This window comes from Microplitis mediator, chromosome 3 (genome assembly GCF_029852145.1).
Source record: "Microplitis mediator isolate UGA2020A chromosome 3, iyMicMedi2.1, whole genome shotgun sequence".
Classification (NCBI taxonomy): domain Eukaryota; kingdom Metazoa; phylum Arthropoda; class Insecta; order Hymenoptera; family Braconidae; genus Microplitis; species Microplitis mediator.
In genome coordinates, this window is record NC_079971.1 from 13,896,444 (window position 1) to 13,912,013 (window position 15,570).

The 15,570-nt window shown below is 34.6% G+C and overlaps 1 protein-coding gene across 1 annotated transcript in view; it reads right to left on the reverse strand.

Annotated features, from left to right (window-relative positions):
* LOC130666166 (lachesin-like) overlaps positions 1-15,570 on the reverse strand; it is an 853,034-nt gene that overhangs the window by 806,315 nt on the left and 31,149 nt on the right. The window contains exon 2 of the mRNA XM_057466969.1: positions 287-445. Coding sequence (XP_057322952.1) covers positions 287-445 — 159 coding nt within the window. The remainder of the gene's footprint in view (positions 1-286; positions 446-15,570) is intronic.

Here is a 15,570-nt window from a genome sequence, read left to right on the forward strand (position 1 = left end):
AGTAATTGCTAATTATGCATTTCGCATAGTTTTAAGTACTAAGCACGGTATAGCAGAATTCAGGCGCGGGTAGACGACTTTATCCTAGCCTGCATTAATTCTGTTTTATTCTTTGTTACTGAATATAATATTCTGATAGGCATCTACATGTTGCTTTTTAGCTTGCCTTCCATAAAAAAATTTGATTGTTTGGAAAGTTCGGGTGTTTTTAAAATATGCATGTACAATTTTCTTCAGGATGGTAACTATAAAAATAAATTTAGAATAAAGAGTGCTATTTTCTTACCTTCTAGCGTTTTATTGATGACTATCTTTTCGTTGTCATCGCGTTTCCATCGGATAGTAGGAGTAGGGCTACCAGAAGCTTTACAAGTAAGGGTTACGTTTGCATTCTCTCGTACAATTGCATCTGAAGAACTTTGCGAATCATCAATATTAGGAGGAACTGGAAAATACGAAATTTACAGCAAATTTTAAGATATTTATACCTAAATATAATTTTAGATTGTATGAATTTGAGTAAAAGTGAACACGTGAAAACACGTCATTTGGCAGGCAAAACAAAATAATTTTTCATTATATATTTACTAATGATCAAACTTTTAAACAAAATATGATTGGCAAACGGAGTTTTTCGATGTTTTTTGAGAAATTCAAAACCATGCAATTATATCCAGAAATAGTCTAAATAGTGAGTTTTTTTTTTTTTTTGGTTCTTTATTTTCTCTTGTAACGGGGTAAAAATTTAAATTTACAACTTTAAATCAACATGATTTCTCGCGGTTGATTAATTACCCATAGTACTCCATATGCGTTACTATTTTATCGACTTATCGCCGGGCGCGCTAATTCAAGGGGCTCGTCCCCAAGACCCAATAAGGAAATAAGTTGGAGTGTTGGATTTTCCGATAAGGGCCGAATGATCGCGAACTTAGATTTGATAAGTGAGTGCACGAAGGGAAGACAGACACAGTCGGACGGACCGGCAGAACAGTTGGACGGGTGACCGCACGGGAACTATTGAGAAGGATTACGAGGTGGACAGTAATGAGCGACGGAAAAACGGAAATCGGCGGGAAGGTTGTAAGAAGTAAAGGACGCCACGATCAATTGGATAAAGGAAAATTATACAGAGGTAAATAAATCGTCGGCAAGTGGCCACAAATTATTAATTAACTAATTGAAAATTAATAATCGAATTAATTCGTGAGCAGTCGCCATTTCCGAATTGATCATATTAAATTATAAATTGTCGGCAAGAAGAACAGAATTCAAAATAAATTTACATGCGGTCCGTCTGATAAATTCTCGGCAAGAAGGCCAGAATTTCTTAAATATTAATTATGAATTAAAAAGTTTAATTTCTCGGCAGGAGGGCCAGAAATTATAAATAATAAATCTAGTCATTAAGAAAGTGTAAATAGTAAATTAATCAATTTTAATTAAAGAAAAATATAAAAATACAAAATTTTAAATATTGAAAATTAAAGGAAAATTAAAAGTGCAGTGAAATTAGTGATAAAAGAATAAGGATATAAGTAATTAAATTTATCAGTAATGGAAATCAGTTCTTGTTGTATAAATTTGTTATTAACGTGAAGACTAGTTGTAATTGAATTAAAGAGAGATAGCGTCAGTCGTTGGCGTCAGTTTTTCAGTATCAGTAACTTCTTCACTCAAAACTCGATACTCGAAAAACTGAAAGTATATAAAATTGTCGCGTTGATAAAATTGTCGTGGTTAAAATAAAAGAAATAAAATTGGAAAATCAGTAAATTTATAAATTGAAATTTCGTATGTAAATTTAGTCCAGTGGACGAATTAAATAAATGTGAGACTAATTAAAAGTGTGCGTGAAGTCGTCGGTAAAATAATAAATTGTAAACGCGTGTGTGTGAGAGTGAATAAAGTTCTGGGGACTCGAGTGGTAAAACGTGTGTGTGTGTGAGAGAAAAAGTAAGTTTCCTGTGGAAACGTTTAAAAATAATAGATCCAGGGGATCTGGCAAGTTGCCAATTTGTTTTAATTAAATTTGATCCAGGGAATCAGGCCGGTGGCCATTTCGTATAAAAGTCCAGGGGACTCATTCGTCGTAATTAATAAAAGATCCAGGGGATCAGGCCGGTGGCCATTTCGTGTAAAAGTCCAGGGGACTCGTTCGTATAATTAATAAAAGTCCGGTGGACAAAATTTTAGTTTATTAGTTGTTAAGAATAAAAGTCCGGTGGACAAACGTGTGAAAAATAGTTATAAGTAAAATAAAAGCCCGGTGGGCATAATTGTGATTTGTTAAATAAAAGTGAAAATTATATTGATATAAAATTGTGTGTAGGAATTAATTTAATCCCTCAATCTCCTCACTCTTATATATTTTCAACGACCCTGATTTATAAAATTAACATCTCCGGTTCTGGACGGCCGAGTCTTATCTTCCAGTGGCGCTCTTATTAAGATCAATTAATAAATGGGCCATCATTGGCAAGGTTGAGATATACCCTGTTATACTCTTTCAGATTACAAACTGGACCTCCGGCCCATAATTACATATATAATAACATAAAATCAACCGCAAAGAAAACAAAATACAAAATACATAACATTTCAACACTTAACACTACCGCTTAACATTTTCTTTCTTAAAGCTACATCATTCCATCTCATTCCTTACAGTTCCTTACAATTCCGTTTCACACATCCTTCCACTCCCAGGATCAAAAGAGAAAAAGAAATTTTTTCAAAAGAAAAAACTCTTTTGCATTCAGCATTCCTCTTTTCCCTCTCACTCACTTCCTGACCTCCGCTTCCGCCGCTCCTTTTCTATCTGTCCTCCCCCCTATTCTCTCTCAATTTCTCTAACTCTATTAATCAATTTTCCCCTTGACCTTCCTCTCCCAATACCTCCTTCCTCATCTCCTGCCATCCTTTTTTCACCCCAAAACCTGAACAGACCTCCCATACATGTTTCCATGTTTCCTCCTCTAAACCGCAAACCCTACATCTCATTTTCTCCTCCTTCTCCCAGTACATCCCCCCATTCATCCCATCCTCTAGCCTATACATCGCTATTCTTTTCCACCTCTCCTCCTTCTAGCCCTTTTTCAGATATCCCAGCACCCCTACCCCTTTTATATACTTATAGTTTCTATTTCCCTTTGCTTCCATTATCTTCTCCCACCTTTCCTCCCACTCCCTTTTCCTATCCTCCACCATTATCACCCTCCCCCCCATTTCCCCCCTCTCTCACTTCCTCTCTACCTCCACCATGTCCCACCCTCTTGTCTCATAATATTCTCTCTTTCCCCTACCCAACTCTCTATTCCTTTTCCCGTTCTAATTCTTTTTCTCATTTCTAACCTGCATCTCTTCGCCAGCACTCCACCCTTTCCTTCTTCTATTCTTTTCTCATACCCCCACTCCCTCATCCCCACTCTTACCGCTAACCCATCTCTACTTAATTGCTCTCTGACCATATATCCCGGCACTCTCTTTGACACCCCTAACACCCACCTTAGAAACCTTTCCTGTAACCTCTCCACCTCTTCTCTTCTCTTTCATCCCCCCACCTCCACTCCATAAGTCACCACCGACCATACTAATTTGTCGAAAAGCCAAACCCTTCTATCCCAGTCATTTCCAAACTTCCTTTTCCCTGTCCTCCATACCTGCCCTAACACACTCGCTCCTTTTTTCACTCTCTCTTTCACGTGCTCCTCCTGGTCCCCATTCGCTTTTACTACATACCCTAGATACACATACTTTCTCACTTCCTTTATCTCTTCCCCCACCCATCTCCACTTCACTTTTCTATAACTTCCCCCACCCTTCCTACACCTCATAATTCTCGTCTTCCTCGTATTCACTTCCAAACCTTCCTCACTTATGTATCTCTCAAGCGTTCTGATCATTCCTCTCATCTTATCCTCTTCTTTTGCCAACTACACCACATCATCCGCATATGCCAGCACGTACACCTTTCCCTCCTTCCAACTCTACTCCTCCCCATATTCCCTTTTCCAACTCCTCATCCAAGTCCGACAGAAACATCACAAACAATAGTGGGCTCAAAGGGCACCCCTGTCTAACTCCCCTCTCCCCTTCCTCTTTACCCACTCTAACTTTACTCACCGTTTCTCTCAAAACTGTCTCACACCTCCTGACCAACCCTTCCCTAACCCCTCTCTTTCTCATACATTCAAACAGTTTCTTTCTGTCCACCGAGTCAAATTCTGCCTTCAAATCCACGAACAGTAACGACATCTTTCCCTTATGCTTCCCTATTTCCCTGTTCATCAAATAGTTTAGCACACAGATGTTATCCACTGTTCCCATCCCTTTCCTAAACCCAGCCTGACTCGGTGGCAACAGCTCTTCTCTTTGAACTTCCTCTCTCAACCTCTTTTCTAGTACCCCTACATACACCTTATATGCTGTTTGTGTCAGCGTTACCCCCCTGTAATCCTCCACCTTACTTTCCTCCACTTACCTTCTCTCCACCATATTTCCATACCTCATTTGGGATTCCACCCTCCCCCATTGCTATATTTTTCCTCAGTCCTTTTAGTACCTCCCTTATCTCCTGAAGAGCTATGTCCTCCTCCTCATCCTCTACGATCTTCCCCTCCCTTTCCTCCACACCTGTTCTACTCTCCATCCCCCCCTAACAACTCTCTAAAGTAACTATCCCATTCTTTCATTTCAATACTTTCACTAACTCCCATCCTTATCTTCCTTCCCTTGATAACTACCGCCCACACCTGTCCCTCCGTCTTTATTGCTTTAATCTCTTCCTGCCATCTTAACTTTTCCACCCGCTTGTTTTTCTCACATTTTCTCAACCTTTCATATCTTCTTTTCTCTTCCTTGTATTTCCCTACATCCCCTTTCTTATCCCTTACTGCCCTCAGACTCTCCCTTACCCTTATTTTCTCCTCCTTACACTCCTCATCCCACCATCCATTCGTACTCCTTTTGTACCTTGCCTTCTCCGTATCCTCTATACCCTCTCGAACCTTCCCCCTTAGCCTCTCCCATTCCTTCTCTACTCCCTTACCCCCCCTTCCCAACCCCTGAGCTTTTCTCTAAACAACTCTATCCCGCTCTTCGTCCATACCCCTCTACTTACTCTGTCACCCCTTCCACCTCTACCACTATAAATAGTGAGTTAAGTAATAGTATATTAACGAATTTAGCAGAGAGTCCTTTTGACAACTATTGTGATAGGTTGACGAGACGTTAGGCGAGTATTGCCAACACATTACTGTCGCAAGCCTTCTCTACTCAATTCGTTACACTATTTTTTGCATTGAATGGTAAGAAAGAATGTCCTTTATTGTTAAAAAAGGATACTTCAGTAAATTGAATTTTTTAATTTACCTAAAATAATGTTCAATCGTATAAATATAAAATTAATTCCTATATCATTTCTGATACAAAAGATTATAAATTAATAATAGTGACAATTCATTACAATTCAATTGATTTTTATAATAATTAAAAACTATTTTTATTGTTTTCAACATATAAGATAACCAGGTAAAATAATTACAATTTCTAGTCAGATACATATAGTGAATCGTTCACTATAATCAAATCAAGGAAGATGATTTTTGATAGTCTGGAATTTTTCGTTGTCCTAACTCGAGAAAGCTGTTAATTAGATTTTCTATTGGATCGTTTAGTGACTAATAAACAATACATCTTGTCACGCCTGCAAATAAGTACACATCAAGACCTCTTGTACCTAGACCTTTTTTTATGAAGTCCGACTTACAGATGCCAGCACTCATACCGGACAAATATACCTATCTGAGCGTTGTCAGCGCTTTACTATTGTCGTATTGTACTAATGGGATACACGTACCATACGTTTCTCTTACTCTATAGATTTGTTAGTTTTCACTTAACAAGCTTTTAGAATTTATGTATCCGTTCCCATCTAAGAATCTAGTCATGGGAGCGGTAATCTTTTCTTTGATTTTTCATCTTGAAACTATAGACCACCCAACTCATGTGCACCTGCATGTGATTCTTGGAAATCAGAGAAAGCTTATGGAAACCACTAAATTTATGGTTTCCTGCACGAGCACTGATCTGTGACAGAGTAGCGCCAGAGTCATCGGCCTACTTCATAGTCAAATCTATTTCCCAGGAATTGCACGTGTGCATGGGCCTAGAACTATCGAGTGAGTCCGAGTCTTTTCGTGTGGCAAACAAGTTACCACCACTTTTCACATGTGAAGACCATATAAAAAGACCATGGACTTTAACTTATCAGTTCTTTTGGGAATCAAACTCTGAACCATACTGAACTCCGGACACTTGACTGTGTTTGTGGCTAGAGGATTGATACCCCGATTGCGCATTCGGTCACGTGAGCCCAGGTCATCGCATCAGTCCTTGATCGTCGTAAGCACTCGTATAATCGGCATATTATTTATCTACAAGCTTCAGAAGCATAATCAACGCGAGATTAGAGTATAGCATCCGATCACGTGAGCCCAGATCGTACGATTGGTCCTTGATCGTTTTAAGTCGTGAACTACTATCAACCATTTAGCACCGGTACCGCATTGATTATCTTCGTCTCATTTTAATCCATTTAATTTAATTTCATTTTAATATTGAATTGTGCCACGATAAACGTGAAGAATTAAATAATGTTTTACCGCGAAAATACACGAAGATTTAAAATAATATTTTACCGCAGAAATACACGAAGAATTCGAATTCATTGGAATTATTTCACCGCGAGGGGCGCGAAGACTTTTATTTTAATCTACGAAGATTTAGAAACGCGCAAACATTTAAAGCGAGAACGCGTTGTGAATACGTGTCCTATATTACTGCTGGAAGTCCGGTCACCTCACCTAAATCTGTTAGGGTGAGTTTCTAAACATTGTAACCATTATTTGGTATTTTCTAATATATCTTGAAACAAATTGTAAACCATATGCATCAAACATTTTATTTTACACTGACTATTTTGAATATCACTATTTGTAACCCTTTTTTGTATTTCGGGTATGTTTGATCCTCAATAAATAACTACTTGTAAACATAAACATTAGAAAACATTATTTCTCAGATAGATTTACTTTAATTATACAATACAAGCTTTACGAGGCTTTTTGGCAGCCCATATTCCTTTGTCCCTTATTTTATACCTGTTTATCCGCTCAGACAGATAGTTCACAGAGGGGGGTACACAATCTTACATTTACCGCTCGTCGTTCGATTGTGAAATTAAATCAGACATATCATAGATTGGAAATCGCATTGGATTATTATCAATATTGTCTTCAACAATATTGTGTAGGCGCGATTTAAATATAAAAAAAAGAACAAACTGAGCATTTGGTCACGTGAGCCCAGATCATCGGCTCGGTCCTCGATCAATGTAAGGACCCTTTTATTTAATACTTTTATACAAAATTCGTACCTACGCTCATCACGATGTCTGATCGTAACAATCTATTTGTACTGCTATATAGATCTGTAGACTCTGCCTGTACATTTGATTAATGTACCAACTTTATGTTGAATATTCATTTTATGACCCCCTCATCTCAATTCTACGATTTTTAGAATTTTCGTCTGTCTGTCTGATATGTAGGTCTTCTAATAACTCAAGAATAGTTCGACCGATTTTATTAAAACTTGCAAAAATCAAAATTGTATGTGACTGCGCGTAGAATAGGCTACATATAATATCAATAAATCGTACGGTAACTATAGAATAAAATTAACACGGAAAGGCATAAATTATTTTTGTTTTTGACAGCTGTGTGGCATAGACTTCAGATTGTCGACTGTATATGAGGGCATTCCATACCAAATCGGCCACTTTTTGAGGTCACCCCCTCCGATATTTTTGAAAAATGTATATGTTTTGGAGGCTGATAAAAAACGCTCTCATGAATTTTTAAAAATTTTTTTGACTAATTGTTTCCGAGATACCGATTCTTTTCAAAATACGAGGATTTTTTTTTCAGACAGTTATAACTTCGCGAAAAATACACCAATCGGATAGTTTTTTTTCTAAAATCTTCGTTTTTGAACATTCTTTCATGAAAAAAATACGTTTTGATTCTTAATCAGTTCCTTCATTGTTTATTTTAAGTTTTAAGCAAAAAAAAAAACGTTTTTTTGAAATGTATGCCCTCTTCGATTTTTTTGAAAAAATTCTCAAAAAAAACTTGGATGAATATAGAAAATTTTGAGACCAATTCGATCGTGGGCAAACAATTCGTTCTATTTTTCATCTTAATTCGAAAAAATTTTTTTTTCCCTAAATATTATTTTTCGACTTAATTTAACCAATAAACATTCTCGTATCAGTCTATTTAGCTGCTATGACTTTTTTTTTAATACTGTGCCGTTCAGAGTATACAATTTTTTGAAGTTTTCCTACTCATTCAGTAAATGAATTTTAAAAATCAACTAAGAACTACTTATGAGTTATCTTTATAACCTAGGAGAGGTGGCACCCCGAGTCAAAAAACAAATTCGGAGTTAAGTCTCAAAGTTCTCAATGAGGTTTTTGAAGATTAATTTAGAAATTTAAGATTGACAACAGTATAGAAAGTTATCCTGGTTTAGTCCTCAAAGTAATAGTAACAACCTATTTTACCACTTTGAGGACTTAACTGGAATAACATAATCTGGATTAGAACCTCAAAATACTCAAAGCTTACAGGAATAATTTAATCCACATTTGAACCTCAAAAGTCTTATTTGACATATTCTCTCCCTCCCTTTTTCTATCTAAAATTTTTCCAAGACCGAAAAATAACTTTTCATTCGTTGAGGATTTTAAGGTCTAAGTTATGATTTTAAATGAATAAATTATTCGCATTTAGACCTCATCGTTCTCATTGAGGATTTTTAGTACTAAAGGAAAATTACTTCTGGGCGGCAAATAAAACATCAAAGCAATCGAGACTTTTGAGGACTAAACTAGAATTTATGTTTTGACTCGGGACGTGGTCTTATTGAGACGACAGCTAGTATATACATACTAGCTGTTACCCGCCCGCTTTGCTAGTCATTCTGTAATATTGGCTGGCCCTATATTTTGTTTACATTATTGATATCAATACACTAGCATTAACCGTTCAAACATTTGTAACTATACTTATTTTCTTGCATTTTTCTATGTAAAAAAAAAGTTTTCAGTGGCAAAAAAGATAAAGGTAAATTTTAAATAAAAATTTTTTTATCGAATCGTGGTTAATTTTGATTTTGTATCGGTAAAAGTTTAGATTCTTTACGCCATTGGAAGCCGCTATAACAATGGATTTTATAAAAAAAAATCTGTCTATCGGTTGACCCTGCGGGCCAGCCCCAAAACTTCCCGCTGTTTTCAAGCTCCTCGAGCTCGTAAACATTATTGTAAATATACTTTCGTATGCCATTGTTTTCGAAAAAAAAACCGATTTTAGCATTTCTTTCTCCCACGATATCTCAGGAAAAAATTGACCGATTTTGATGGCTAAAGTGGCAATCGACGTGTTTTATCAAGTTCTAGAGCTGATTAGATTTTGAAGTTGATCATATAAGTCATTTTTGAGAAGTCAATAAAAAACTAAAAAAAAAAAATTTTTTTTTCGTACTTCGCCAATATTATCGAGTCTACTTGATCAAATGATCTGAAATTTTCAGAAAAGTTGATGGCCAACAAGCTCTTTCGATTGCTGCCTTAACCATCAAAATCGGTTCCCTTGTTAAAAAGTTATAGATCGGTCACACACATACATACACACATACATACACACACACACACACACACACACACACACACACACACACACACACACACACACACACATACATACATACAGACACTCGGACATCATTCTGAAAGTAGTCAGAATAGCTTCCTAGGACCTCAAAACGTCAACATCTGATGAAATTTCGATTTTCGCAAACCGGGGTGAAAACAATAACTTCCCAATTTTTCGAAAATCGTCGATTTTCTTAGCGGGAAGTTAAAAAAATTGAGCCATCGATTGTCTCGCATTGTAGGCAGTATTGCCAACTCTTATAAATTTGAGTCGCGAGACTCAATATTAAAAGTCGCTACAAGTGAATCTATCAGGAGTGGACTCAGGATTTTGTTCTGGGAGGGGCATAAGATGCTAGTGGCAGTAATTTAATTATAATTCTAATACACATAAAAATATCAATGTTTATAAAAATATATTATCATCAATATAACAATCACACAAATCGTTGTTTCAATGACAATTTTTTAGAAATACTAAAAACGCATGCAATTGCATTTGTAATAAAAAATAGAAAAAAATTCTGTCGAAATTACGAAATACATAAAAATAAATATATAAATTGTGACGGTACATTGCCGAAGAGGCAGAGTTGGAGGTTGAGTAAGTGAGAAAATGTGTTTGAGAAAAAGTACTGTGGGTATAAGTGTGTGGTAAGTTAAGCGTGCGGAGGAGTACGTGTACGTTACGTGGTATGTTTTAGAGTGTCTGTGTAGTGGAGCGTGGATTCAACGAGAAATGTTGAGCTGAGCTGCCAAGGTGTGCCTTGACTGCAACCCTTGACTGACGTCGTTATGGACGTTTAGGTTTCCACTATATTTAAATGGTGTATTACCATACGATAGACGGTGTGGCTCAATAAGCTATAGATCAAATTGAATAGAGTATAATATAGTGCCAGATAGCTCAACTGGTAGAGCACTCGGCGCGATACCGAATTGGTCTGGGTTCGATTCCCAGATCGGACTATCTATATTTTTCTCAATTTATTTCCAAATTGTCTTATTGAGAAGGTTATTTGCATGTTTGTATGTTTAGGTTTCCACTATATTTAAATAAACTGTATGAAACATGCAAAGCCTGTGGCCCCAGGTATTGTGCTTAGAGAGACGATTGCCGTGAGGTTTGTCGTTTTGGGTTACCGCATTATTTATTTCCCTCTTATAATTTATCTGGGAAGTGTCTTGAGTTCTTAAGATTTTTCGTCATCGAGAGGTTCCCAATGTCATAGTCAGGTATTTATTTGTCTGACGGACTGAAAGTACTAGAATGCAGGCCTTTTGGGTCATCAACATCGTTCCCGGGTCATCTTTACGATATTTTATTTGATTTCTTTTCTTTCTAATATAATTAATCAGCTTCTTCCACATAATAAGAACCGTGACTCTTTCTTCACGACCTAGCATACTGAGCGCACCAGGACATGCTGCTACCACCGTTCATGTCTCTCATCTTCAAAACATTTAGATCCTAGGTTTTGATTTACGTGTACATTTAGACCAGTTGCCGATACCGGGAAAATAAAAGTCGGCTGGTGCCCGTTAGGATCTAGAAAAGATGAGAGAAGTGACCGGTGGGCGAAGTTTAACGTAGCCCGATTTTGCTTGTTTTGCGTATTAAGTATTTTATTAAATAGAGATTATTTGTAATTTTAACGGATTTTATCGAGTATTCAAAATATTACGTTACAAAATTTATAATCATAAATAACTAGAAATAAGTATATAAATATACAATAAAACAAAAATATCAGTTATTCATCGCCGTCACTTAATAACTCAAATAATTAATTAGTCACATGCTCATCTAACACAGCTGCAGTTAAAGTAGAAGATTAAATGTCGCTCAAAAGCTGATGTTGCAGATTAACGTTTTTTGTTGTAAAAGAATAACTTTTGTCAGTTCTGATAAGTTGCAGCACTTCCAACGGTATTTCAAAAGATACGCAATCTCCATGTTTTTTTTTTTTTTAACTGATCTCTCAACAGGATTACTGCATTGATAAGTTTTTGCGACAATCTATTGCGTTGTTTCTTTTTTATAATATTCATAGAACTGAATACTCTTTCGACGTCTTCATTTGAGTCTGATAATAATAGTATAGTAATTGCCAGTTGTGAAATCAGAGAAAAAGAATTTTCTTTTCCGGCTGTTTTATCCCTCAAAACCTCACTTCAAAATCTAATAATATTAGTATTAGTTTATGAGTAGTGTTTTTCTAATTAATGAAATGAATACTATGTTATTCTTACAACATACCATCTATGAAATCTCTATTGAATCCCAATTCTTTGACTAGATCAGCTATTGCACTATTTTTATTTTCTTTAGTGTTTCTCCAACATCTAACATCGACATTCTTTTCAGGATAGTGACGCTACTTAGTAGTCTTAAGTGAATTTCTTCTTCGAGTTTCAGACTAAACTGAATGCACCTTTTCTTTAAATAAATTTTATTTTCTATAGATAAACTTGACTCAGACATTTTCTGTTTAAATGTATAGCCAAGGTGTGGATTTGCGAACATACATTTGTTTGGAACTGGTGTCAAGAAATCAACAATTGGAAAAGAAATGTTTTTTCCGCGTGACTGCATGAAAATGACTAGAGTACCTAGTAATTTTGGTGGGTCACTGTCTTCTCCTCTAAATACTTTTCGTGCTACTTGTACGTCTTTTAGAGTATGTTTACGGTAAAACACGTAAAGTTGATTTGAGTCATCACAATACATTTTGTACAAAAGATCAGCTGTGTTGCAATTATCATGAACGATTGAAAGTGAAACATGTAGCTTTAGTTCTTCCCACTGTTCCAGAATCCTACAAACAGCTGGTTCAATCGACAGCAAACGGGCTGCACAAACTTTCAATGTTTTTAGTGGCTGTTTTCCACAATTTATCGTGTCATAATCATTTCTATATTCTTCTTGTCTTCTAGGTGAAATCAAAAACCAATTGAAGGTTTCCCGTACAAGAAACTCTATGTTTCCAAGTATGGTATTTAGTGAAGCGTGGGTTACCACAAGTTCTTGAGAATGACATACGCTGCAAATTAACACCAAATTTTTTAAACGATGTTCTCTCTAGAGTAGTTCGACAATACCATTATTGACTCCCACCATCAAAGAAGCATTATCTGTACCAATCCCTACCATATTAGCGATCGCTAATATATATGGGGCATTTCACGCCAAATCGACCACTTTTAAACCCGACCCCTTTAGATTTGGCTGAAAATGTTTTTTCTTCTACTACCCCATCAAAAACGTTTCGCATAATTTTCTCAAATTTCTTCACCCAACCGAAAAAAAGTTATAAATTTTCGAAAAAAATGACTTTTTTTATTTTAAATAGCTATAACTTTTTCAAAATTCGACTGATTGGGACGTTTTTTTTTTTCAAAATTTTTGTTTTTAAATGTAATTTTGGAAAAAAAAATACAAAAAAATTATTGCAACCTATCTTCAATGTTTTTCTGTAGATTTTTAGAAAAAATCAAAAATTTTTCGATGTTTACCATTTTTTATTTTTGATTTTTTTTTTTATATAAGACTGACATTTTCTGCAGATCCTCAAACTTTTTCAGTGATGTTTTTTTGATTTATACTTTTTTTTTCCAATTAAAAAAAAATTTTTTCACAACTAGCCTTATTTCTCATAATACTATGCTTAAAATTTTTGAGTGCTCAGAAAACTTTCAAATTTGGAAAAAAAAAAAAAAAAAAACAATAAATTTAAATGGTAAACCTCGAAATAATTTGAATTTATTGAAAAAATCAAGTTTGAAAATAGAAGAACCTTCTGATTAATTTTTTTGTATTTTTTTTTGAAAACTGCATTTAAAAACGAAGAAAACAAAAAAAAAAAGTTTTCTTTTGGTCCATTATTGGACAGATGCTGACAATTCAAAAAAAAATTTTTTTTAACCATAAAACAATGAGTGTAGAAGGAATTGTTCGAATTGTCAGCATCTGTCCAAAAATGGACCAAACGAAACCTTTTTTTTTCATTTTCTTCGTTTATAAATGGAGTTTTCAGAAAAAAATACAAAAAAATTAATCAGAAGGTCCTTCTATTTTTAAACTTCATTTTTCGAACAAAATCCGAATTATTTCGAGGATTACCATTTAAATTTAATGTTTTTTTTTTTTTTCCAAATTTGAAAGTTTTCTGAGTACTCTTAAAAATTTTAAGCATGGTATTATGAGAAATAAGGCTAGTTGTAAAAAAATTTTTTTTTCAATATGAAAAAAAAAAATATAAATCGAAAAAACATCACTCTGAAAAAATTTGAGGATCTGCAGAAAATGTCAAAGTTTTATATAAAAAAAAATCAAAATCAAAAATCAAAAATGGTAAACATCGAAAAATTTTTGATTTTTTCTAAAAATCTACAAAAAACAATGAAGATAGGTTGCAATAATTTTTTTGTATTTTTTTTTCAAAAATTTTATTTAAAAACAAAAATTTTGAATAAAAAACATCCCAATCAGTTGAATTTTAAAAAAGTTATAGCTATTTAAAATAAAAAAAGCCATTCTTTTAAAAAATTAATAACTTTTTTTCGGTTGGGTGAAAAAATTTGAAAAAATTATGAGTCGTTTTTGATGGGGTAGGAAAAGAGAAAATATTTCCAGCCAAATCTAAAGGGGTCGGGTTCAAAAGTCGTCGATTTGGTGTGGAATGCCCCATATGTATATAAGTTTTAAAAAAAGTTAATCGTTTAGAAAAAAAAATTTTTTTTTTAAATTCATTACCTATTAATAATTAAATACTTAATAAATTGTTTTTTTTTTCAAACAGATTTAAAAAAAAGAAGGCCATTTGGCAGCCAAACTGGAAGTCGATTTCTCACTTCAATCAAACCGTTGATATTAGGATTACAAGTATTCTGGTGTCACCTAGCTAACCAAGGGAGATAGGCTATTATGACATGAATATTTTCTAAAGATCTTTATGCCTAGAATAAAGATGTATGAGGATTTCCCTGTATAGATCATCACATAAAAACTAGAGTCTATGAAACTTGAAATATTAGACAGTTATTAAGGGATTAGCTGTACAGGAATATTCTCATAGATCCTCTTTCTAGGTACAAAGATCTTTTAAAAATATTCAGGATATGATAGTCTATCCCATGTAGATAGCTAGATGGCATCAGAATATTGACAATCCTAATTCCAAAGTTAAAATTTAAAATATTTCAAACTTTACAGACTCTAGTTGTTAAGGGATTACCTGTATGGGAATATCATTATAGATTCTTCTACTAGGTACAAAGATCTTTAAAAAATATCCAGGTCATGATGGCCTATCCCTCTTGGATAGCTAGATGACACCAGAATATTGGTAATTCTAATATCAAAGGGTTAACTGTCAAATATTTCAAACTTTAAAGACTCTAGTTGTTAAGAATTAGCTTTACAGGAATATCATCATCGATTCTTTTTTCAGGCACAAAGATCTTTAAAAAATATTAATATCATGATAGTCTCTCCCTTGGATAGATAAATGACACCAGAATATTATTAATCCTAATATCAAAGGGTTAACTGTCAAATGGACGGATTTTTGCAATAACGTCTTAACTTATAAGGTTAGTTAAGACGTTATTGCAAAAATCCGTCCAAATATTTCCAGTGTTCTAGACTCCAGTTGCTACGTGATGAACTATATAGGGATATCGTCATGGATTATCTCTCTAGCTATAAAGATCTTTAAAAAATATTCATATCATGATATTCTATCTCCCTTGGATAGCTAGATGACCTCAGAATATTGACAATCTTA